The 27,390-nt window shown below is 36.3% G+C and overlaps 1 protein-coding gene across 2 annotated transcripts in view; it reads right to left on the reverse strand.

Moving 5' to 3' along the window:
* Positions 1–27,390, reverse strand: part of LOC101739427 (rho guanine nucleotide exchange factor 17) — a 143,825-nt gene that overhangs the window by 21,952 nt on the left and 94,483 nt on the right. For both annotated transcript variants that reach the window (XM_012694881.4, XM_062669351.1), the window contains one exon: positions 4,880–4,957. In XM_012694881.4, coding sequence (XP_012550335.2) covers positions 4,880–4,957 — 78 coding nt within the window. The remainder of the gene's footprint in view (positions 1–4,879; positions 4,958–27,390) is intronic.

Here is a 27,390-nt window from a genome sequence, read left to right on the forward strand (position 1 = left end):
GCGGGTACCAATTTTTCTAATGAAATATGTACTTAACAAATGTTCATGATCGACTTCCACGGTGAAGGAATAACATCGTGTAATAAAAATCAAATCCGCAAAATTATAATTTGCGTAATTACTGGTGGTATGATCACTTGTGAGTCCGCACGGGTAGGTACCACCACCCCGCCTATTTCTGCCGTGAAGCAGTAATGCGTTTCGGTTTGAAGGATGGGGCAGCCGTTGCAATTATACTGAGACCTTAGAACGTATATCTTAAGGTTTGTGGCGCATTTACATTGTAGATGTCTATGGGCTCCAGTAACCACTTAACACCAGGTAGGCTGAGAGCTCGTCCACCCATCTAAGCAATAAAAAAATAAAAAACGAATTGAGCAGTTGACTTTCCTTTTCAATTAAGTTTCTCTAAATTCACAATCTAATTATAAAAAAAATCATCATCATCAATTACAATTCAATTTTACTAAATAGACAATAAATAAAATAATTTATTTAACATCAATTTTATAATTTAATATTGCGTTTGTTTTTATCATTACATTATTTCTGTAGTTTCAAATATTTTACAATTTTCGTGGTCGTCGCGGACGACGTAAACTGTAAAAGTAGTTTTAATTGTGTCTAAGACTTGCCAAAACTAAAGTAAATAAATATTATAACTTAAAAAGATATCTGAAGAAAATACACAAATCCGATAAATTGGAATTTAGCCTTCATTCTGCGCGTGCTTAAAGCGAAAATGCAAAATTCGCGAGAACTTATTTATTACCTTTGATGGATATACTGTATGACATTGGCCACTAAGCTACTGAAAATTGCATTTCAAGCATCTGAAAGGCCATTGTTTCAGTATCAAAGAGGATTTTCAGCATTCACTGATGCTTTTGTTGTTGTTAAAGCCTTTAGCGGTGCATTGAAAGCGCTACGTGACACGTGAAAGAACATTAAGGTACGCGTACATTGGTCGGCGCCGGACGCACCGCACGCAATGGATCTTATTTTGCTTTGTATTTATACACGCTTTATATTAGCTTCACTTGTATGTATGTTTGTATGTTTGTAACTGACTCATTTAGACGCGATTTTGACTCACTTTAAACGGCCAGATTTCATACAAACTTTGTAGATTTATCGAGGACCGATGGCAATTCAATATTAAAAAAAATATTGAAAAAAATAAAAATTGAAAAAATTTAAATTCAACTAAAAAAAAATGAAGAAGAGAAAATGAAAAAAAGCGTCCTATCACCAGTAAAAAAATGTAACATAAGATAAATAGATCAAAAACATTTGGATAAATCAAGGATTAATTTTGTTCAATTTTTTTCAAGTTTTTCATGGTAAGCTCCGTGATTTTTAAAACAAAATGTTCCAACGCGAGACTCCAAAATAGAAGTAAAGAAACACTCAAAGCCTTTTGAGGCGGTGCCTTTTGTGATCTGTCCTTCGGCGGGCCTGGCAGGCGGGAGGGGGGGATGACAGTAAATAGACTCGCGTCGAGGTAGAGCGGAAAATTTGCACGAAGAGGGAATATTAGGGTTGGTATGCGATTGAAATTTTTACGATAAACTTTTGTTCGGATTACGTAAAATATACTTAGTATAGACTTAGTATAGACTATAGAACGTGGAAAGCCTACAGGAGTTGATAACAATGCCTATTCACGCCGCCACACAACCATTCGATTTCAAGGATAAGAACGCTGGTATTTCTCCACGTACTGTGAAAACGCTTTGGAGTTAAAGCGCTTATGACGTAATTGTTATATACGATTAATGTTAGAATTTAGAAAAAATCATCTACTGATGTCTACTATGACGTAGACTACAACGTACAAGAAAAATGTGGCACGGATCACTTCCCAGTATTTTTCTTTTTTTTTTATTACCCTTGTAGGCAGACGAGCATACGGCCCACCTGATGGTGAGTGATTATCGTCGCCCATGAACTTCAGCAATGCCAGTGGCAAAGCCAAGCTGCAGCCTACAGAAACTAAATATAACCTAATCATAATTAAACAAATATAAACAAGCTTTAATTATTTATTTTTTTCTAATAAGAGTAGATATTAAAAATTGTTACTTAGTGCCTTAGAGTAACATAGTGGATTTCATATAACATTTCTTAATTATTATTTTTTTTTATTACTTTTCTAATTTCAATATTGGAGGTACTGTTGATTGCACCTACATATAATTGAGGTGACATCTGGCATGTACCTACTTATTGTCAATTTGTCAATGTTTTGTATTAATTATCACTTTGTTGGTGGAATTATATAAATAAATCAGGTTTCTGTACAATCGTCAGTTTTACACAAAAATAAAATTGCAAATACAGGTTTCAATGTCTTATAATCAGAGCGGTTCAGCCAGAGCCAAGTTGCTTTCAATATGGGCGTCCCATCAACGAGGCAAAAAATGTTTATTCAACGAAAAAGCAGAAATAAATAACTTAATTTAATTTTTTAAATAAAATTATTCAATTTACACATTCACACATAGACTTTTTTTATTGCTTAGATGGGTGGACGAGCTCACAGCCCACCTGGTGTTAAGTGGTTACTGGAGCCCATAGACATCTACGACGTAAATGCGCCACCCACCTTGAGATATAAGTCCTAAGGTCTCAAGTATAGTTACAGAGGTGGCCCCACCCTTCAAACCGAAACGCATTACTGCTTCACGGCAGAAATAGGCAGGGTGGTAGTACCTACCCGCGCGAACTCACAAGAGGTCCTACCATCAGTAATATACGAGTAAAATAATTCGCTGTACCCCAAAAACTATGCTAATGAAGCTCATAAACACTGCACGTAACCACCACGCCCAATTTTAGACATTAGGCCGAATTTCGCATTCGCAGTCAAACAAATAAACGCTTCCCTATAAGATATCTGTTAGCAACTAATAAATTAAAATGCGAATATGAAATTCGTAAGTCAGATCGCGATACACAAGAATTTTGTACAACCCTGAGCTTTCTTCGCAGCTATAAATATAACGAATTTGTCGCTCAGCGACTAATTTAGTGACGATTACTTGAACTTGTGATTTATTATGATCATTTTAATCGCGTAGAAACAGTTGAGATTTATTTTGATTAATTTTTTTTTGTATTAATTCAAAACACGTGTTTTACACCTTGATTTATGCTATTTAGATATTTATTATTGATTAATATTTAGAAACAAGCGAAAGACGGTCTCATTTATATGTATAAGGAAAATCTGTGGTGGAACCTAGCTCCAGCAGCGAAATAGAATCAGTTAGTAGTAATATTGATAGCAAGATTAAAAAAAATATAAACATAAAAATTTTGGGAACGGCTAGTGGATAGCTGTTGCAAATACCCCGACAAACCAGAACAAAACATATCGGCGCCAGAGGCTCTATCGAGGGGACAAGGACTAACTAAATTACCGTTCTCTCAATTTTAAAATACCCATATATTTCTCAAAGAAAATCTAAATTTCCTTCTATCTAAGGTACCTTCCTGTAACATAATAGACGCATGGTGTATTTTTTGCTTCATGCAACTATACCTAATCACCAAGCAGAAATCGACATATCACAATGACATCAACGACGTAAATGCTGCCGCTACCCACCTTCAGACATGAAGCTTAAGGCCTCAATTTTACTGTACAAGGGCTCCCTCAGCCTTCAAACTGAAACGTAATATTGCAGAAATAGACAGACAGGGTGGTGATACCTAACCGTGCGGAATCACAAGGCGTCCTACCGCCAGTAAAAAGTCATATTTTAGTGGTGGGTAAAATCTGGCGGGAGATTTTGAGACCGAATAGGAATGTTGGTTAAAGGTAAAGATAGATAACAGATAGGGAAAACGAAGAACTTTTTCAAATATAACAAAAACTTCTAAATTGCCTTTGCTAAGCATTTAGCTGAAAAAAAGAGACAATGCGGTAAAGCCAGTACAAATGTTTTGTTGGAATACAAACAGTCTGGTTTGATGCCCAATACACAGCCGTTATATGACCGAAGATATTAATAACGTCAGAAAAGATTTCGCAATCATCAGATTATAAGAGTAATTTACTCTCGGCGACAAATGGAAGCTTTTCGTGTCCAATGTCGTTTTCGTATCCCTAAGCTAATAGCAAAAGTAATATAATTATCGGTCGTAGTTAGCGCCGCCACCTCTTTTCGTTTTTGGGGGCAGTTTCTGTGCAATCCTATTATAAGAATATATCAAAGCGTCACAGTCGTGGTTTGCAACCTCTATGACAGGACATACGGACCTACAATGCCTAGACATAGACTAAGACGGAAGAAGTTGAAGTCGTCGTGGCCTAAAGAATAAAACGTCCGGTGTATTCGTATCTAACGATGCAATGGTGTTTGAATCTCGCAGGCGGATACTAATTTTTAAATACATACTAACAAATGTTCACGATTGACTTCCACGGTGAAGGAATAACATCGTGTAATAAAAATCAAACCCGCAAAAATTATAATTTGCGTAATTACTGGTGGGAGGACCTCTTGTGAGTCCGCACGGGTATGTACCATCACCCTGCCTACTTCTGCCTTGAAGCATTAATGCGTTTCGGTTTGAAGGGTGGGGCAGCCGTTGTAACTACACTGAGACCTTAGAACTTATATCTCAAGGTGGGTGTCGCATTTACGTCGTAGATGTCTATAGGCTCCAGCAATTACTTAACTTCAGGTGGGCTGTGAGATCGTCCACCCAACTAAGCAATAAAAAAAAACTTGACACTGTGAGAGTGACTTTTCAAGACTGGAAAAAAATAATCGAACGAAGACGACCGTTGACTGGCGGTGGCCATTTATCAATACCCTTCTTAAAATACCCAAATAGACAACAAAGAACGAATCGACCGTTCACTCACCTTTACTAATATCTCCAAGGCTTCCACATACGATTTCTCCGTTTCGTATAATTCGACGACGACGTGTGTCCTTGTGTCCTGAAACAATGTTTAGACATTATTAAATATCTTTACATAAATAACAATCCAAAAGGTGAAGTTAAATTAAAAAAGACGTGTGGCATTCGGGGACTGCCACGGTAAAGCTATTGCAAAGTATTTTTTATCAACTTATGCAATTACAATTAGACAATAGTAATTTAATATTAAAACAATAATAATAAAAATAAGACCACGCTATATTTATAAACATTAACAAAAGCAAAACATTAACTGTCCCCTTCACACTCATAAGCTAGACCGCGTGAGAGAGAGATAGGTAGACTTTTCATGATGCTCATGCAGTGCAACGTCACGCCGCGCGCTTATTCACAAATACTACACCAGCGCAACGTGTGAATGTGCTGAACGCGAGCTACATAGTAGGCGTAGTGGGGGTGTCAGGTTATTTTCGTTACGGAATTTCTTGATTCAGTCGCCGCGCTCAAGGCCCGCGATAGAAGCTATGCAATATGCAATAGCTTAAAAATAAAAACCAGAAACGTAATAATAGGATGCCACCTTATCGTTGGATAATATTATATAATGCAGTGGCTCAAGCATATTGTGATCCAGGTATGCGATACCTAATCCAATAACTCTATTGGATTATCCATTAGATATAGCATAACTACTCAGTTATGCTATATTTCATTAAGCGTTGTATTTACTTTATTAACATTCCGTTGCATTTATGAGATGTTGTAGTTGGTTATTAACTCTGATGGTTTTTTATCAACGGCGTCCTATACCTGGTTGAATTCAGCACCTCGATAAATATTGGCGTTCAGGAAACAGTTATATTTATTCTTGTATCATATTAGAATGAAGATTGCCCTTTGAACTGAAGAAAATCGTAACTTGTCCGTACAATATGGGTTATGTGTCAGAATTGGAGCGACTATGCATCGAAAATAAATAATGTTTGTACAAAACATAACAAGCGCTTTGGAAAATAAAATGTTTACGTTGTTAAGATAATGAGTGGAATATAATATATAGTGAGTAAACATATATTAGCATTAATTGATACTAGGTTTACTTTTTTGAAACATCGATTTCAGTAAGCTCTATTGCTTCAATGGTTTTTTTTTTTTTTGCTTAGACGGGTTGCACGAGCTCACAGCCTACCTGGTGTTAAGTGGTTACTGGAGCCCATAGACATCTACGACGTAAATGCGCCATCTACCTCGAGATATAAGTTGTAAGGTCTCAAGTATAGTTACATATTAGTTATTTAGTTAATAAACAGTAAAGATTATAGGATGCGAATCCAGGTAGAAACCACAGAAACCACAATCCTGCCTATGTCAGCGGCCAAGCCGACATGCAGTTTGATTGGAAGGATTGGAAGGAACAAAATTGAAACAACAGAATTGATATTTCGTTCGGATAGCGATGTTAAGGTTTTGCATTTTTTATACCAAATCAAAGGCAATGGCCAAATCAACGCGAATATAATTATAAAACTAACAAAGCTTCAACTAAAATAGATACGCTTACAATTTCAGTGTTTGTTTGACCGAAACTCAACCACAATCACTGACATCATGTTTGACCGAAACTCAACCACAATCACTGACATCATGTTTGACCGAAACTTAACCACAATCACTGACATCATGTTTGACCAAAACTCAACCACAATCACTGACATCATGTTTGACCGAAACTCAACCACAATCACTGACATCATGTTTGATCGAAACTCAACCACAATCACTGACATCATGTTTGACCGAAACTCAACCACAATCACTGACATCATGTTTGATCGAAACTCAACCACAATCACTGACATCATGTTTGATCGAAACTCAACCACAATCACTGACATCATGTTTGATCGAAACTCAACCACAATCACTGACATCATGTTTGATCGAAACTCAACCACAATCACTGACATCATGTTTGATCGAAACTCAACCACAATCACTGACATCATGTTTGATCGAAACTCAACCACAATCACTGACATCATGTTTGATCGAAACTCAACCACAATCACTGACATCATGTTTGACCGAAACTCAACCACAATCACTGACATCATGTTTGATCGAAACTCAACCACAATCACTGACATCATGTTTGACCGAAACTCAACCACAATCACTGACATCATGTTTGATCGAAACTCAACCACAATCACTGACATCATGTTTGACCGAAACTCAACCACAATCACTGACATCATGTTTGATCGAAACTCAACCACAATCACTGACATCATGTTTGACCGAAACTCAACCACAATCACTGACATCACAAGCTTTAGAAAGAAAAAAAATGATAAAGTACAAAACTCGTAAATAACTATTTAAATTAATTATGAAAAATCTAACTGTGTAAAAAATACAAAAATTCAATTGCTTTACATAAATAAAAATAAAAAAAATTTGTATTTACCTTTACCGACAGTTATATCATTTTAATAGGGCAATTTATTGCTACATTACTTAAAAGCAACGTATGTATAGAGCTTTATTACACATCAATATCAATTACTTTGAGCGGTCTTATCGTCAAGAGAGGTCTCTACCAGATAACCATTAAATTAAATTAAAAATATAATGAAAATATTTCGCTTTTTAGTTATCATAGTTAATAAAGATTTTTTGTTTAATTTCAGTAAATTATACGCGGATATCTTACTGAATTAATAAAGACGTACGTAATATGTTACTACCACAACCAAGACAAATATCATTATGTGTTGGAATACGTCAAAAGGCTTCGGCTGTACCGCGTGCTACAGAACTAGACGAACTATACTCGAAAATAATAATAGCTCAAAAATACTCCATTTCCAGCAGTCTGGTTAAAAAAATTAGAAAGAAAATCGGTTCACAATTTGAGGTAAACATAAAAATAACTAAACGAATAATAGGTCTACCTATGAAGTTGCCTTTTAATACAAAAAGTTAAAGTAATATTTTTTTTATTGTATATATCAAGCAAAATAAGCATCAATATAGGTCTCTACCTATGAAGTTGCCTTTTAATACAAAAAGTTAAAGTAATATTTTTTTTATTGTATATATCAAGCAAAATAAGCATCAATATAGGTCTCTACCTATGAAGTTGCCTTTTAATACAAAATTTTAAAGTAATATTTTTTTTATTGTATCTATCAAGCAAAATAAGCATCAATATAGGTCTCTACCTATGAAGTTGTCTTTTAATACAAAAAGTTAAAGTAATATTTTTTTATTGTATCTATCTAAAGCTGTACGGGAGGTAACAAACTCTACAAAGCCATTTTGTACTGCCTTTCGGATATTGTATTTTTTCCCCTACAAAAAAGTTGTCCAAGGAAAAAGTGAATATTAATATTCAAGCTCAAACAACACTGCGGCTCCGCCCCAAGTACCTAACTAAAATTTATATAAACTAAATTTTACAAAACACTATTTCAATATTAACTACAATAGTTAATTGCTCTGACGTGTGTGACCCACATTCATTTAAGTGTCGCCTTGTATTAAGGTGTCGTCGGGGTTTGAAAAGGGCGCGCTGCTGCGTGACTCGATACTTCGCTTCTATTTGTACCATTAATAATTCCTCAAAAGAAACTGTACTAGTTATGAGTTGATAATTCGATAACAATCACTGGAAAGCCAAAATGCTATTGACGTATCATGTTAAGTGTCAGCTTAGTCAATCATCATCTATACTAATATTATTATATAAATCTACAGTGGTTTTACAGATTTTCCATTATAACTACTGAAACATACATCCGATTGACTTGAGACTTTGTATCCATGTAGAAAATACATGTACTTAATGGATAGGCTAATATTTATATCAGTGTTGGACTCATCGATATATATCGATGGTTGGACTCCCTAATAATAATGACAATAAATTATAATGTTAATTTCAAATTCCCAGCGAAGGGGCCGAGTAGGGCTAGTGTGTTGAATTCAAAGAATGTATAATATATTTTTTATGTAAAATTAACAAATTTTCATTAAAACTATGTAGTGTATCTGAGTAAATGTAAGGAAATTTTTAGATTATATGATAAAAAATTCAATAATAAAGGTAAGAAATAAATTTCAAGTTATTGAGAGTATCTAAAGGTAGTTGAAACTTAAAATTCAAGGGTAGTTAGATCTACGATTATTTATTTATTTATTTATCACACTTCATGTAAAATTTACATTGGCTTAATGCTTAAGGCATTCTCTACCAGTCAACCAAAGGTAGTGCAGAGTAAATAGTGGTAGGTTCAATGAAATTTATATTAAATTACAAATACTTACACATATACCTAAATACATATTTTACTGGTGGTAGGATATCTTGTGAGTCCGCACGGATAGTCACCACCACCCCGCCTATTTCTGCCGTGAAGCAGTAATGGGTTTCGGTTTGAGGGGTGGGGCAGCCGTTGTAACTATACTGAGACTTTACAACTTATATCTCAAGGTGGGTGGCGCATTTACGTTGTAAATATCTATAGGTTCCAGTAACCACTTAACAAAAAAAAAACATACATACATATAAATATATCTGTAAAGAGGTATTCTATTTGATATTGTGCGTACAATCATTTTCACAGTAGCGCGCGTAGATTCGTACATCATTAATGGTTCGATCGATCGGCCCGACTGTCCCGAGGTCAACGGCTGCCCGCCGATAAATATACAGAGTGTTCCATTTTGCATAGTCATGTTTTCGGGTTATTTTTTCATAATATTACAAGATGATCTATGAAATTATGTACATTAGCGTCAGATGAAACACATGTCACTAATTTACACGTCTAAAAATAAGCCGTATTATTTTTTATTCACAAAATGAACTACATAGATAAGATGCTATTAATGTTTTTATTTTTACTGTTCAAACAAACTTACTTCCTATCTGGTAGTATATTGGAACAGAAGTTTGATGAAAAACATTTAAGTTGCATTGTTCAATATAGAAGCTGTCCCTTCAAATCGTAACGGAAGCTTTGCGGCAGATTTACTCAAGATTATCTTTAAGATTAATATTAATCTAATATCCACGATACTGTGGATGCTAAAAGATTAACATCGTTTATAATGATAACCGAAAAAAATTACTTTGTCTGTTGTTGAACTGGTATTCAAGCATATTTTTAGTTCGCGTTGCTATCAAAAGTGCCAGTTTAGAATTTAAGACCCTTAATAAACTGAGAATTACATTCATTTTTTATGGTTTTATAATAATATGCGAACGTGAATTATACGAGAACGTGCGACCTATCATGCGACCTATTCGGTAGGCAGCGGCTTGGTTCTGCCCCTGGCATAGCTGAAGTCCATGGGCGACGGTAACCAGTCACCATCAGGTGGACCGCATGCTCGTCTGCCTACAAGGGCAATAAAAAAAAATCAGACCTCATGTTCTGATGTCTATTTAAAAGGTAATTAACTACTAGTAACATTTAGACAATAGACATCAGAACATGAATACGGCCACCCACAGTTCAGGTCAAGAATTTAATTTTTATGTATCTATCCTTTACTTTTCAGGCGTAAATAAGCAAGGTGGCGTTACCTACTTTTGTACGTTCATATAGGCCTTGCTAATTTTTTTTATTGCCCTTTTAGGCAGACGAACATACGGCCCACCTAATGGTGAGTGGTTACCGTTGCCCATGGACTTCAGAAATGCCAGAGGCAGAGCCAGGCCGCTGTCTACCGAAAATGATTCCAAGGTAACCCGCAACTGCTGTCTCTACCCAGTAGCTGACACGTCATTACAGATCCTCCCGAACCACTTACTGTACTTTTAGGTACCACAAGCTCCGGTCACCGTCCTTGTCGAACCCGTCGCTTGCGACGAAGGGCTCGACGACCGAATTAACCCACAGACACAGCCCACTGAGTTTATCGCCGGATATTCTCAGTGGGTCGCGTTTCCGATCCGGCGGTAGATTCTGCGAAGCACTGCTCTTGCTAGGGCCAGTGTTAGCAACACTCCGATTTGCTTACACGTCAAGGAGAAGCTAAAATAGCCTCTCAAGACTAGGTAAAAAAAAACCCGTAGCTGATCATCAATTTATTCGTAAACTAGTTTGCTTAACTTGTACAAATATAATATTGTTCACATAATGGAGCGATACGGTGGAAACGTATAAGCACGCATCTTCAACACAATGGGAGAGACAGGTCTGTTTGTACAACCCTCGTAAGCGGATTATGTAGAGCAGAGAAGGTACACTATTCAAGTATTGTGCTGACAAAGAAAACATAAAACATATTTTTACTAAATTATATTGATATTTTTTCAGTGGCACTTAAGTTCTTTTTCACTATTATTGAATTTGAATAAATTATGTTTCATTACTATAAAACTGTGTCAGAAATATGTATTTTGCTTGAAGTTACGACAAATGGATTCGTGGGATTTTTGTCTCTATTTTACGTGTTCTAAAATAACGTTTTTTTTTGTTTCATTTTTAATAGTTTTATTTATTTCTTTATTTGTCACATAGACACATGAAAGAGCTCACGTCCCATCTGACATTAAGTGATTGCCGGAGCCCATGGACAACGTGAATTCCCGCCAATCACTCTGAGATTTGTGGTTCACGTTTGCAACACAAAACCAATTGGGTACGTATATTTGAATTTGATTTTTAAGAGTGACGTAACATCGTCTATAATCGTGGAAGGCATTCGTCAACACAATATCAATGTGAACATTAGAAAATGAGTCTCTTCGCCTATGTTCCTACAAAACAGGCGTAGGAATAGGCACATGCAGAGGCACATCGCTCGAAACCAGGATACCGGACGACTTATCCTTAGAGCAACGACGACTTTGAATCTGGCCAAAGAGCGCACCACTGCCTGCGATCGATGCTCAAAAGAAAACTTGTTTTGATCGCATATGCCGTAAGGATTATAAAAAGGAAGCATCCCTATTCTTGTTGGGTACCGAAAAAAAAAACATATTCTGTCAAATTATATCGTTATATCAAATTATATCGTATTATCGTGCAATAAAAATGAAACCTGCAAAATTATAATTTGCGTAATTACTGGTGGTAGGACCTCTTGTGAGTCCGCACGGGTGGGTACCACCGCCCCGCCTGTTTCTGCCGTGAAGCAGTGATGCGTTTCAGTTTGAAGGGTGGGGCAGCCGTTGTGGCTATACTGAGACCTTAGAACTTATATCTCAAGGTGTGTGGCGCATTTACGTTGTAGATGTCTATGGGCTCCAGTAACCACTTAACACCATGTGGGCTGTGAGCTCGTCCACACATCTATGCAATAAAAAAAAATATATTGATTGAAAACTCCGTAAAAAAGCAACACACTGTTTAGTAATAATAATTATTTTAACACGTGCTTTAACTGATAAAACGGAACAGGTGTCCGCCGGTGTATTTGTAAACAGATGAAGCTTTATTATTTTAGCGAAGCTGTTTATATTGAATTCGGTACCGTGTTCCTAAGGGCCATTACAATAAATTTATCAACTGAATTCTATAGAAGCCAACAATCTTCGCTACGATTTTTAAGATATGTTTAGGGACAGACAGCGAATTCACTTTATTGCACACGAAAATATTATTGACATACATGACATGACATTCAAAAACAGTCAACAAATGGGCATATAGATGTAACTGTGCAATGGGTTGTCTTATCTCTAGTTATCTCTAGTACGGTACGGTATGGTACGGCACGGTATGATACGGCACGGTACGGTACAGTATAGTACGGTACAGCACAGCACAGTACCGTACAGTACATTACAATACAGTACAGTATATCACATCACATCACAGTACAGTACAATAAAGTACGGCACGGCACGGCACAGCACGGCACGGCAAGGCACGGCAAGGCAAGGCACGGCGCAGTACGGTACGTTGTTAAAAAAAGATTTTCCAATTTTGACTCTTGCATAAAAACAGGTATACGAATAAGGATTCATAATAAATTATATTTGCCAGGTAGTTATTGATAATTTATAACCGCTTTGTATCTACTTTATGTCTTGGCGATCTGCGTTCGACAAAAAAATCTTATTATCAACTGATTTCTTAGAACTTTGTGTTTTTATTAATTTGGACCGACTACTTACGGTCTATCTGTTGTAATTTATTAAAGACTAGGGGCCATCTCCGGCTCGGCTCGGGTCTTTAACAAATTTTTCAACGATATTTGATGTTGTTTTATTTTTTTAAATAAAAGAACAGTCATTGCGGCATAACTAGTATAACAGTTCGACATATACTGTCGCGACACTTTTTGTAAATAATAATGTATCGTAGTACATTATTTCATTCTATATCAATCGTTTTCGCAGGGCACGCGATGTAAAGAATATTTTAGGTATTTTTTTTACACATTGGGTTACATTATTGGAGTTATAGTAAGGATCCCTTAATTTTTTCAAAAAAGATTATAGCCTATGTCACTCGGAAATAGTGTAGCTTCCAAACAGTGAAAGAACTTTTCAAATCGGTTCAGTAGTTTCGGAGCCAACTTACAAACAAACAAACAATTTTTTTCTCTTTATAATATTAATATAGTATAGACAAACCTTTCTCTACAGCTAAATTTTGACAAGTTTGACAATGAAATAGCCAAGCGGAATGTTGCCATTGTGAACGCGTTGTTACTAATAATAACCCAATAATAATTTTACAAACTTAAATGATCGGTGAAGTACCAAATAATAACAGGGGAGGGATCGTACTCGAAAATGTACCGATAATAAACAATGAGTCATTGATTTAAGATAACAACGAATAACATTTGTTTTGTTACAGGGAATATTCATTGCACGAAATAGAAATTCACGAGTCAGTTGTTTAAAATCAGTTTAATTAGTATATTTTTAACTACACAATGAGTTCAAGACGATCACAGATCAGGTTCAAAGGAGGATTTTATTGCAGAGTTGGTTGATTTTCAATTGATTAAATTACGGAAACAAAATCTATGTACCTATATATTGAGGGGTGAAACGCTATTTGCCTTTTTTTTTATTATTAGATGGGTGGACGAGCTCATAGCGCACCTGATGTTAAGTGGTGACTGGAGCCCATAGACATCTACGACGTAAATGCGCCACCCACCTTGAGATATAAGTTCTAAGGTCTCAAGTATAGTTGGCCTAAGCGACATTTTTGCAACATTACAGGAGAGCCATTTAAAGTTTATAATTTGGAAAAGATGTCGTAACAAAAAAGCTTCTTCCGCCATTAGAATGTAGTATACTTTACTGATGGTAGGACCTCTTCTGAGTCCGCATGGGTAGGTACCACCACCTCGCCTATTTCTGCCGTAAAACAGTAATGCGTTTCGGTTTGAAGGGTGGGATAGCCGTTGTAACTATACTGAGACCTTAGAACTTATATCTCAAGGTGGGTGGCGCATTTACGTTGTAGATGTCTATGGGCTTCAGTAACCACTTAATACCGGGTGTGCTGTGAGCTCGTCCACTCTTCTAAGCAATAAAAAAAATTTAAGTTAAATTAAAAACATCGAATTATTGATGCTAATACCATTTGAACGGAGCTTAAATTACAAAAATAAATATCACGTATTTAGTGAAATATTGCTTAAACCAAATAGTCTTTGGCCCCCTCAATATTAAGGGATATTCCTTACTAGCTCAATCGATTTCATATGAATATTCTATTGGAAATACTAAATGCAAATGCCAAAATAATCATTTTCAATGTAACGTTTATTGGCAAGCCGATCTTAGTTGGGATTTTCCAGCGATCGTTCTAAAAGCTTTAGCGCAAGCCAACTTTCTAGTAAGCGTTATTACAAATACAACATCGGTAGGCTGTTGAAAACTCGAACTGTCTGTCTGTATTATTTAGACTCAAGTTTCCTTAACAATTTTAAGCTCAGAAAGCTGTTTATTGGAAATCATGTGTACAGTAAAATAACAAAATACTTTTTCAAAATATATTATCGTGTTATATTTTTAAGAAAGAAAAAGGTATTAATTAGCCTAATGGGAAACGTAGCTTACATTAACTATGTCTCACTTAAATTATGAATCTAGAAAAAAAAAAAACAAATTTAATTTATTATAAAAAAAAAGGAACATAATATTCCTAAGCTAAAAGTACATGTTATTATCCGCAACATGCTTCGTCAAAAAGTACAATACTTACTTTCAGCTACATGAATTATGAATTTTATTTTAAGCAGGAATTGTGAAAATATTATGAAGTGTCTGTGGTGTTGAGTTAAATCACGGGTGTACACGTATCGATGTGGCCATGTCGATATTAAAATTCCGGAAAATATATCAGTTATTAAATGTTCACGAGCGACTTCAACGATGAAGGAATACGGTAGGTATTTTTAATATAATCAAAATCAGACTTTATTTGATACTAGACGTGGCCAGACAGTCATTACGGAGCGTAGTCTGTGTCCCTATACAATATTATTACATAATAATCTCAGTAAATGACCACTATTTGACTAAGATTATATTTCACCCATATCATCTCATCTAATCATTTCATTTCATTTCATCCCAGTTGATTAATGTCTCAAATTAATCATCTTCATTTTATTTTACACCATATTATCATTTTTCATAAAAATCAAAATATAAATAAAAATAAGACACGACTTAAAGGTCTTAGTTACCAGGTCATAAAATCCCTTAAAAAAAGTACATATTTAATATAATCTATACTAATAAATATTAGAAGCAGATAGATGAGCTCTCGGAAGTTTTAGGCTATCGGCACGGAAAGACATCGAATACCAAATTATGTATTAATGTACTTGTCTGATCAAAACTAAATCTATGGTGTCCACAACAAATTGACTTGTTCTTAAAGGAAAATTTTATCACGACATGTATCACATACATTTCCATTCACACCCACACTGCTTCAACTCTATAAAATATAGAAAGCGATAAGCAATAACTGTGAGAGTAAGCTAGTATTGTAGATTATTTAACTGTCTACTTATCGATCTACAGACTAAATTATATGAGTATATATCATTGAAAATTAGTCGAATGTTTTGGATATTAAGAACACAAGTCCAATACTGTTAATAATCGGATGATCACAAAGCGCGATGCATTCTTTAGTTATTTTTTTTTATAAACGATAGAAAGATATATCTCATATCTCAAGGTGGGTGGCGCATTAAAGTCGTAGTTGTCTATGGACTCAAGTAACTACTTAACAACAGGTGGGCTGTGAGCGCTTCCACGCATCTAAGCAATAAAAAAATAGAAAAAAGATGTAAATGTACTCTTTTAAAATGTACTATTAATTATTCTTATAACTAGTCAGGTCATAAGTATTGTCACACAGTAAAAACTTTTCTTTTAGAATGCTGGCCACAAAAAAGTTTATTGAATTCGAATTTCGAATTGTTCATGAAAATAAAAATGTATACTTTTAGAATTTTACTCATTTTTAAATATGGAGTGGACGCTTAAAGAAGACCGTGTTGCAGTTATTGCGTTGCATCGTTGCGGTTACGCGCCAATTCAAATTTTTAACATACTGAAATTTTTGAATATAACCAAAAGATTCGTTTATCGTACCATCAAACAATACAATGAGGACTCTAGTGTAGATGACAGGTCAAGAAGTGGTCGCCCTCGGTCTGTTAGGACTCCAGCAGTGATAAAAGCTGTGAAGGCGCGAATTCAAAGAAATCCCAAACGTAAGCAGAAACTGTTGGCCCTTCAGATGGGGTTAAGCAGAACCACGGTGAAAAGGGTGTTAAATGAAGACTTAGGGCTTCGGGCATATCGAAGAAAAACAGGACATCGTTTGAATGCTCGTCTAATGGACCTGAGACTAAAGAGATGCCGCGCTTTGTTGAAGCGGTACGCGGGAAAAAAATATAGGGAAATTCTTTTTTCGGATGAAAAAATTTTTACCGTAGAAGAGAGCTACAACAAACAAAATGATAAGGTGTACGCACACAGTAGTGAAGAAGCGAGCAACCGTATTCCGCGTGTCCAATGAGGTCATTTTCCATCCTCGCTCATGGTATGGTTGGGAGTTTCTTATTGGGGCTTAACAGAGGTACATTTTTGTGAGAAAGGTGTAAAAACGAATGCAGTTGTGTATCAAAATACAGTCCTGACGAACCTTGTGGAACCTGTTTCTCATACCATGTTCAATAACAGGCACTGGGTATTCCAACAAGATTCGGCGCCTGCTCATAGAGCGAAGAGCACACAAGACTGGCTGGCGGCGCGTGAAATCGACTTCATCCGGCACGAAGACTGGCTCTCCTCCAGTCCAGATTTGAATCCGTTAGATTAAAAGATATGGCAACACTTGGAGGAAAAGGCGTGCTCAAAGCCTCATCCCAATTTGGAATCACTCAAGACATCCTTGATTAAGGCAGCCGCCGATATTGACATGGACCTCGTTCGTGCTGCGATAGACGACTGGCCGCGCAGATTGAAGGCCTGTATTCAAAATCACGGAGGTCATTTTGAATAAACTTTAGTGTCATAAGAATCTATGTTTTCTTAAGTTCATTTTGGTATATGAATGGCTACATAATGAATAAACTTGTTTCAATTATTTTACATTAAACATGTGACAGAATTTATGACCTGACTAGGTATTATCTTTATATCGTATTATTTGTAACAAACAAAGCAAAAGATTGTTAATAATTATAATTAAAATTGCTTTTACGGATTTATCTCTCTTAAAAGATTAAAACGTAAAAATCGATTTAATTATTATATACATATTTACGTTCACATAAGAAAGTAAGTACGTGCTACACTGAATGAGAAATTATCATTTATAATTTGCTGAATAAAATTTAACTCGCCAATCGAAAACGATAAATCTCTAATTACGAAGTCAAAGACCACGTAATTAAATTAAAATAATAAAAGAAAGGAGAGCCAACGTCAAAATAGGCAGACTCATTACACGAAACAATGAGGCACAATAGAGGTTTTATTGTTCCAGGTTGGCACAAAGAACATTGCGAATGGTGCTTTCGTAGTTAACACGAGAATGATGCAACCACATATCTGCGCTTTTATTCTGAGTAATGCAAACGAATTTAACTACAAATGACAGAAGAATGTAAAGAGATTTAGTTTATCTATATATTAATACGTGAAGCAAAAACTTTGTACCCCTTTTTACGGAAATTGCGCGGACGGAGGAGTATGAAATTTTCCACACTTATAGGTAATACAGAGAAAGAGTGCAGAATGTTAATATTTTTTAAGTTATGCCTAAAAATACATTAAATCAATAAAAAAAAACATTATACACACTACCATGTATTTGACGCACACACGCGTGCGTACTATTTATTTATTGTCAAGCTTTTGTTCTTGACGTCTGTGGTCAAATTGAGAATAGATTAAAATTAAATATTGTTTGTCTTTATTAATATTTTTCTATAGTGTATTCTTGGCGAAATTTGTGATTATAGAAATATAATAGTCTTTGAAAATAGAATCATAATAGTGTACAACTTACAATTTCAATTAATTATACTTGAATTTTGACTATGTACTGCGGGACCACTAGTAAAGTTCAAATTTGGAACAATATTTTCGGATACATACGGGTATAATCAACTCATAGCATATGACGCGTGATTAATTTCAGCTATTCGGCATATTTGATATTATGACTTTTTCGATGTTAAAATTAAATAAAATGTTGTAAATTTTAATGGTTTTCATCGAATTGATGGATGGTGAAATGGGCACATAATGAATCATTATTTATTACTAGAATTCGATTTACTGTCTGCTCTGTGATTTTTGGTCAAACATAAAAGGTAAGTCCATTTACATAGGAATTTTTTTTTTCCTTTTTTCCCTACCTATGCTGATAACCTTGAGAGGCTATTTCAGCTTCTCCTTGGCGTGTCGATAAGCTCACGGAGCTCAAACCGGAAGTGTTGCTAACACTAGACCTAGCAAGAGCAGTGCTTCGCAGAATCTACCACCAGATCGGACGCCACCCACTGAGAAGATTCAGCGAGAAGCTCAGTGGGTTGTGTCTATGGGTTAATTTACTCGTCGAGCCCTTCGTCGCAAGCGACGGGTTTGACGACGACGATGACCGGTGCTTGTGGTACCTAAAAGCACCGTTAATGAATCGGGAGGATCCGTAATGAGGTGTTTAGGGCGACGTCGACTGTTTACCATTCGGTCCACCGGATCGGATATGAGGAAACATTATCTCTGTCGATACCTCTTTATCTACTTCGAAGCTAAGCAGCAATGCGTTCTGGTTCGAAGGAGCTAAGCAGCCGTTGTACTACAAACTGAGACTTAAAACGCATATCTCAAGGTGTAGATAGCGAAATTTACGTTGATGTCTATAGTCCCAAGTAACCACTTCACACCAGGTGAACCATGAGCTCGTTCACCCCTATTATATGCAATTGCGTTCCTCCTCCCTGTAACTAAGTTACTAGACGCGACCAACCATAGCTTACGAGTAATTTCGATAAAATTAACTCCATAAATATTTCTGTAAATGGACATTTCAGTTTTTTAGTATAAAATTTTAGTTCATAAGACCGCAGTCTTCGTAATGTAAAACATTCGGTTGTAAACTGTGGGATTTATAGTTTAATGTGCAGGAGCGTTCCAACGATAACTTTTATTCGTGTTTGGGAGTAAACTCAACGTTACTACGTCACACAGTAGGAAAACTAACATTCATTGTTTGCAGGGGTGGCACGTTATTACGTATGTACGTACCATTGTGTGCTGAGTCGCGCCGCTGTTTACCAACTATAGCTACCTTTGTACAAAAATATAATACTTTACTGGTAACTAACAGTTTCTATGGTGTAATCTAAAACCTACACGGGTAGTGTCAACTATTCTATTTCGGCAGCGAATTTCACTTAAGCGAGATTCGGGCATCTGTCAAATATCTTGCGTTGTATGATGGGTACCGCCACATCACTCCTCTCCGGCACCGTCGGTCTACCGAGCAATATCACCAGCTCGGTGATATCACGTCGAGGTCACCAGTTTGTAGAGATATATGACAAAGGGAAGATCTTCCATCGAGCAGGTTATATTGCTCGGTAGACCGACGGTCCAAATGTTGTTGTTCGGAACTTGTATATATGCAGATTTATCTTGAAAATGCCGTAAGTGAGATCCAGGCATCTGTCAAATATGTTGCGTTATATGATGGCAACCACCACATCACGTAGTACAATCATAACTCTATACATCTCAAGGCGGCCTCAAGCAGTTAGTATCCGATGCCATATTTATTTTTTAATGCTTAGATGGGTGGACGAGCTCACAGCCTACCTGTTAAGTGGTCACTGGAACCCATAGACATTTACGACGTAAATGCGCCACCCACCGTGAGATATAAGTTCTAAGGTCTCAAGTATAGTTACAACGGCTGCCCTACCCTTCAAACCGAAACGCATTACTGCTTCACGGCAGAAATAGGCAGGGTGGTGATACCTACCCGCGCGGAATTACAAGAGGTCCTACCACCAGTAAATATGGGCTCGCCGTCCTATAGGGCACTTAAAATAATATATAATTCTTGTAATGTATAAAATAATACATAATATATAAATATAATTAAAATAATATCATAGCAAATAGAATACAATAAACACAGGTAGCTACCAGTATAAACAGCGAAGTCCGTAAAACTTCAAACACAAAGTTAATAAACCAACAACAAAATAAAAGTCAAACAAAGCAGAGACGTGGCTTCCTTTAATGAACCGAAGCCATTTAAAAAGAGGAAAGAAATTGTTTTAGCAAATTAAATTATAAGTTAATTTGTTTGTTGGGAATAATTAAAAAAATGTTTCTTCTCGCTGCATGCGAACAGTTTACATTTTCTTATACAGCCCACGAATTTCGGTTTTCTGCTTTTAATAATAACATTTAACAGTATATTAATAAGAATGTATTCTCGGATATTTTTGGCCGTTGAAGTTTGTTATTACCGTATAAGTATTGAAACAATGCGTTTCGGTTTGAATGGTGGGGCAGCCGTTGTAACTATACTTGAGACCTTAGAACTTATATCTCAAGACGGGTGGCGCATTTACATTGTGGATGTCTATGGACTCCAGTAACCACTTAACACCAGGTGGGCTGTGAGCACGTCCACCCCTCTAAACAATAAAAAACGGCTTCATGACTATAGTAAAAGCTCCTTGTTCGCACTTCCAGATTTGGATCCGAATTTAATCGGTACATACATATTAATAAAAAGGATTCCAATATGTAGGTAGGTATTTAACCAAATATCATTTGCAAACGCGTCATCAAATGAATGGATAAAAAATTAAAATAGACCTTATTACAACTACGCCTAAAGTATGTTTTTATTTTGTCACCTAGGAACATATCGTCTATAATCCCATATATAAAAATTAACATTCCATATTCACGATTGCTATATTCGCGGCATATTTACGGAACATAGTATTATACCCCGCGAATACAGAGTTTTTACTGCACTAAAAAAAATTTTTACAAATACTATCATTTCTTCTTTTTTTTTTTTTTTTTTTTTCCTACCTATGCTGATAGCCTTGAGAGGCTACTTCAGCTTCACCCTAACGTTAGTAGGTGAGCTCGCGGGGCTCAACCGGAGAGTTGCTAACACTGACCCTAGCAAGAGCAGTGCTTCGCTGAATCTACCACCGGATCGGAAACGCGACCCACTGAGAAGATCCGGCGAGAAACTCAGTGGGCTGTGTCTATGGGTTAGTTCGCTCGTCGAGCCCTTCGTCGCAAGCGACGGGTTCGACGAGGACGGTGACCGGGCATTTCTTCAATGAGTTAACCAAAAAAGGATACGTGGTTAGTTTTATGCTGTCGAAGTGAGAGCGAAAGATATTAGTGTACCAGCGAAATCTCTCGATGGCCTTCTAAAAGACCTTGACTTATTAAGAACTTCGTAAATTCTATACTTGAACGAACCTCTAAAGTCGCACTAGTTCCTATTGACTTTGGCTGGGCAGGGAGAGGAATGTGGAGATTGCAGGTAAGTGCAATGCACGTTAATAAGGACTCGTAAACCTACACCAGGGTCGCTAGTTCACTGGCGTTCCCCAAATTCCTCTTTCAGCAACACGATGGATCCGGTACTCGCACGGTGATTCAATGGATTTCTAATTTATATAATTACACCAGTTCCTGTCCAATTTGGCTAGACAGAGAGAGGAATGTGGAGAATGGAGCTGAGTGTAATGCGCATTAATAAGGACTCCTAAACCTACACCAGGGTCGCTAGCTCACTGACATTCCCCAAATTCCTCTTTCAGCAACACGATAGATCCGGTACTCGCACGGTGATTCCATGGATTTCTAATTTATATAATTACACCAGTTCCTGTCCAATTTGGCTAGACAGAGAGAGGAATGTGGAGAATGGAGCTGAGTGTAATGCGCATTAATAAGGACTCCTAAACCTACAACAGGGTCGCTAGTCCACTGGCATTCCCCAAATTCCTCTCTCAGCAACACGATAGATCCGGTACTCGCACGGTGATTCAATGGATTTCTAATTTATATAATTACACTAGCTCCTGTAGAATTTGGCTAGACAGAGAGAGGAATGTGGAGAACGGAGCTGAGTGTAATGCGCATTAATATGGACTCCTAAACCTACACCAGGGTCGCTAGTCCACTGGCATTCCCCAAATTCCTCTCTCAGCAACACGATAGATCCGGTACTCGCACGGTGATTCAATGGATTTCTAATTTATATAATTACACTAGCTCCTGTAGAATTTGGCTAGACAGAGAGAGGAATGTGGAGAATGGAGCTGAGTGTAATGCGCATTAATAAGGACTCCTAAACCTACACCAGGATCGCTAGTTCACTGACATTTCCCAAATTCCTCTCTCTGTCGAATTTGGCTAGGCAGAGAGAGGAATGTACGGAGGTGAGCGCAATGCACGTTAATAAGGACTTCTGAACCTACATCAGGGTTGCTAGTTCACTGACATTCCGTAAATTCCTCTCTCAGCAACAACGGATCCGGTAACCGCACGGCGATTCTATGAATTGCTAAAATATTCGTCTCATTCATGATCATTAGTACTAGTATTATGAAGCGTCGTCTGATTGAATTGGATATTTTTTGTTAATATAGTAAAGTAATGTACTCTTAAAAGAAACACATAAGAAGTAAAGAAGTATAGTACATGGTAACTAGTGTGGAGGAAAACTTACAATGTTCGAATTATAAAAGTGGGTATATCAAAAAGCAACAGATGATTCGTTTTCTTTGTATTTCATTAATTTAATTTTCAGTCTTTGTTACAAAAGGCACTTAAATGTTGAATTTCTAAATCATTTCCATGACCAATCAAGACTAATTTTACAGTTAATCTCTTCGTTTTTTTTAGGCTTTAAATTATTAAAGATGTTTTCAATACTTTACAGTCCTACGACACTGTCGTCAGTGACCTCAAAAAACGCAAAACCGTAGTGAAAACTAGATTTAAAACCATAAATAACATACACCTTAGCTTGAATTGATACGAACTATACCGTTGACGCTGCAATAACATTGCGCGAACAATTCAAAAGACCTGCAAGTCAGTTTTCGATGAAAACTCCATCAACAAAGCGTATTGCTTGTTAACTGTCAATTACGGTTGAGTAGGATCGATGGATTTACGTACACGGAGCGAAGAAGCGGTCTTTATTGGTTGTTCCAGTTAGAACCGTTGAACGAAAGCGGCCACTAATAATTTTCAATACTGCTCGATCCTTATGCAATACGGTCAGAATGCCGAGATAGATATTTTAACTAATCAAAGTTTGACGGAAATAATTAATCAGATATCGTATCTGTTGTTCTCAGAGATTTCAAAACCTTGCCAACGGACTAATTTTCTTTTTCTACTTGTCCTGATAGCCTTGAGAGGCTATTTCATATTTCTCCTCGACGTGTAGGTGAGCTCACGGGGCTGAAACCGGAAGTGTTGCTAACACTGGCCCTAGCAAGAGCAGTGCTTCGCAGAATCAACCCCCTCAGAGAAACTCAGTGGGCTGTGTCTATGGGTTAATTCTCTCGTCGAGCCCTTCGTCGCAAGTGACGGGTTCGACGAGGACGGTGACCGGGGGACTAAATGAAAATACTACCACGCGTGCGAATCTTAAGCGTAAGGAAATTAAGTCCACTCTCCGAAATAGTGAAAAATAATTCTAAGTGCAATTTAGAGCTTTTTAATTTAAAAAAAATATATGATAATTTAGACATTCATCGTTACCCAATATTATGTATTTCAAGAGTTGGACTAATATTGACAAATGGTATACAATAAAACAACTTTTTGTTACTAAGAGCAGACTCATTTGATATTACTCGTAATACACGAGCTGGAAGCTTTAATTAAATAAAAGCTTAAATATTTAAGCTATCAGTAAAGCGCGTGACCACAGAACTAAGCAGGGTTGCGATGCTTTTTATTTATTTATTGCTTAGATGGATGAACGAGCTCACAGCCCACCTGGTGTTAAGTGATTACTGGAGCCCATAGACATCTGCAATGTAAATGCGCCACCCACCTTGAGATATAAGTTCAAAGGTCTCAAGTATAGCTACAACGGCTGCCCCACCCTTCAAACCGAAACGCATTATTGCTTCACGGCAGAAATAGGCAGGGTGGTGGTACCTACCCGTGCGACTCACAAGAGGTCTTGCCACCAGTGGGCCTAGATAGACATACAATATAACACTATTTATGCATTTCTATAATATTATTGTATGCGTGTTTTTATAACAAAATCTCATTTTTTATCGAGGAATTAGATAGTTAAGTTTTTTAAAGGTGAGCTTACATCCTATTTGAGCTTATGTAGTTAGAGGAGGTTGTGATCACAATACTTGATTGCGGGAGCAATCTTGGAGACACGACGATTGATATGCGTTAATTGAAAAACCAATAAATTTCAGTCTCTCTCTCATCGTAGAGCTAATCCTTAACAATTTTCACAAATAACATCTTTAATAATTTGTTGTTATTTTATACTTCAACCAAAAAAGTTTAACGTTCCGTAATTTACATACCATGTTCCTACAGGCAGGGTTGCCAAGCTTTAAATTCAAGATTATATAGTAGAAAAGGGATGCCTTAGTTTATTTTTAGTAGTTGGCTAAATTTTGGTTGACTATTAATAACTTACTATACTTTTAGTATAGGTTAAACATATAATTGGTTAAAGTGATTATAGATTTATTATTTACGTTACTTTACCCTTTAATTTGGTAATAAAACTGTAAGGCTATAGAAATTAATTACTTCATGACAATCATCATGAAGTAAAGAGAAGTGCCTAATAAAATTATTAAGGCGAATGAAAATGTTGTTGATGAAACAAGATAGAAGAAACAACAAAACAAATTAAAAATATAATTCACATTTACAAATCGCCATTCGCCTTTAGTAGAATTTTCATTGTGTTTTCTGATAACCCTGTGACTACCCTTGGCCTGGCTCCTCATGAATATTCATGCAAACATCATTTAAATTTTACCCTCTCAAGCTCTCGCTTGAGGTCTTTCAGTTACCAGATACTAAACATTTTAAAATTATAAATCTTCTTTAGGTTCATTACATTAGCTGTAGTAGCAATTAAAATCTCAAAATGATAATGTTAATGTGTTGCTAATTACAATTCTCCTTTCAGTATTATTTTCATTTGAATTTAAACAAAACCTCTTGCTTTTTCAAAATGCACGCTAATAATTAAAGCAGTATTTAAAAACATCTATAATTACCTGCTAGTTTATTTACAACTAATTTAGTGTCACAGCTCTATATTTATTTAGTCACGTGACCAACCATGTGAACTTTAATTAGTTTATAAATTGAAAATCACAACATAACTCACAGGCAGGCGGGCAAATTTCATGCATCATTAAATTATCCCGGCCTGAATTTGTGACCAGCCAAACTTAACCTTTATCTCTCACATAAAATGTTTAAGATGGATCTAAAAAGTTCCGATGTATATCCAATATAAACTAGACCCTCTTCACTAGAAAAATACTTTCGGTTAGAGCTCTAAGTGCACAGTTAACGCGATCGAATTGTGTGAAGTATCGAATAATCGCAATTCGTTTACTTTTATTTTCTTTATATGTTTACTTGACTGGTTTTCCGCTTCAGCGATTTTAGTGCGTTCTAAATGGCTTTATTCGTTTTTTTTTTTTGTTCTTGTTGTCTGAAGAATTCAAATGATGGATCTTAATTTTACGTCCTGGTTTTCGCTGGTTTTGCGGGCAATGAAAATAAACTAAGCGCTCTTCTCGGTGGAACTATGTTTTTCATAGGATAATGTTTCGATTTTATAAGTTCGTTACTCTTTTTAGAATTGGAATAACAGTTGTATTTGCTTTTAGAATGTAGTGAAATTAAATCGGCTTTTGATGTCTGAAGCAAAATAATATTTGAAGTACACCCGTTTGTAAATATGATTTTATGCTAGATATAGATAGGGATCAATTTACGTCAATGCGGCGTCTGGGCGAGAACGCATTCTTCGAAGGGGGTCGTGTCCTCCCGTTTCCCAAACTGTGACAGTGCGCTTCATGCAAGAAAGCATCGAATGGTCTGTCGCGTATCAAGACCGAACCTCTACACAAACCAAACGGCTTCAACGATGGCGGCGCCTTTTCTAACGATACAATCGAATTTTTTTTCCCATGATTACAAGCAATTTCATTCATTAATTACAGAATCGACATCATTAATTTTAAATTATACATGCAATGTATTATATACATTAAGGCGAACGTAGGTAAAAATCCATTCATTGTACTAACAGTTCAGACAATTTTTATTGGGTGACAGAACTGAACAGACGTACAAAACAGAATGATACAACGGAAAAAAAAAAAAAAAAAAAAGAAAAAAAACTAAAATCTGCCCTAAAATTTCATCATATTATATAATATAGATAAACTTTGGCTTAATAACAATTCCCGCAAAAGCGTCGTGGCGGAAAATTCCTTCCAACGTACGTATGCTAATTTTAATGGCACAAAGCAAATTGTGTTCATTGAATACCGCATATTGTCAGGTTTACGAAGGTTAGTAAAGCCTCAACGATTTAATTATAATAATTTGCAAATGAGCTTTTAATTACACGTAACACGACACGACGTCATTAACACGAAATAAATCCGTAAAAGTAATTTTGATTATGTTCATGAGTTTTCATTCGAATAGTAGAAAAGTAGTAATTTAACCTAGGGTACTATCTACCGGAATTTACCTTTTTTTATTGCTTAGATGGATGGACGAGCTCGCAGCCCACCTGGTGTTAAGTGGTTACTGGAGCCCATAGACATCCACAACGTAAACGCGCCACCCACCTTGAGATATAAGTTCTAAGGGTCTCAAGTATAGTTACAACGGCTGCCCCACCCTTCAAACCGAAACGCATTACTGCTTCACGGCAGAAA

Source organism: Bombyx mori, chromosome 7 (genome assembly GCF_030269925.1).
Source record: "Bombyx mori chromosome 7, ASM3026992v2".
Taxonomy (NCBI): domain Eukaryota; kingdom Metazoa; phylum Arthropoda; class Insecta; order Lepidoptera; family Bombycidae; genus Bombyx; species Bombyx mori.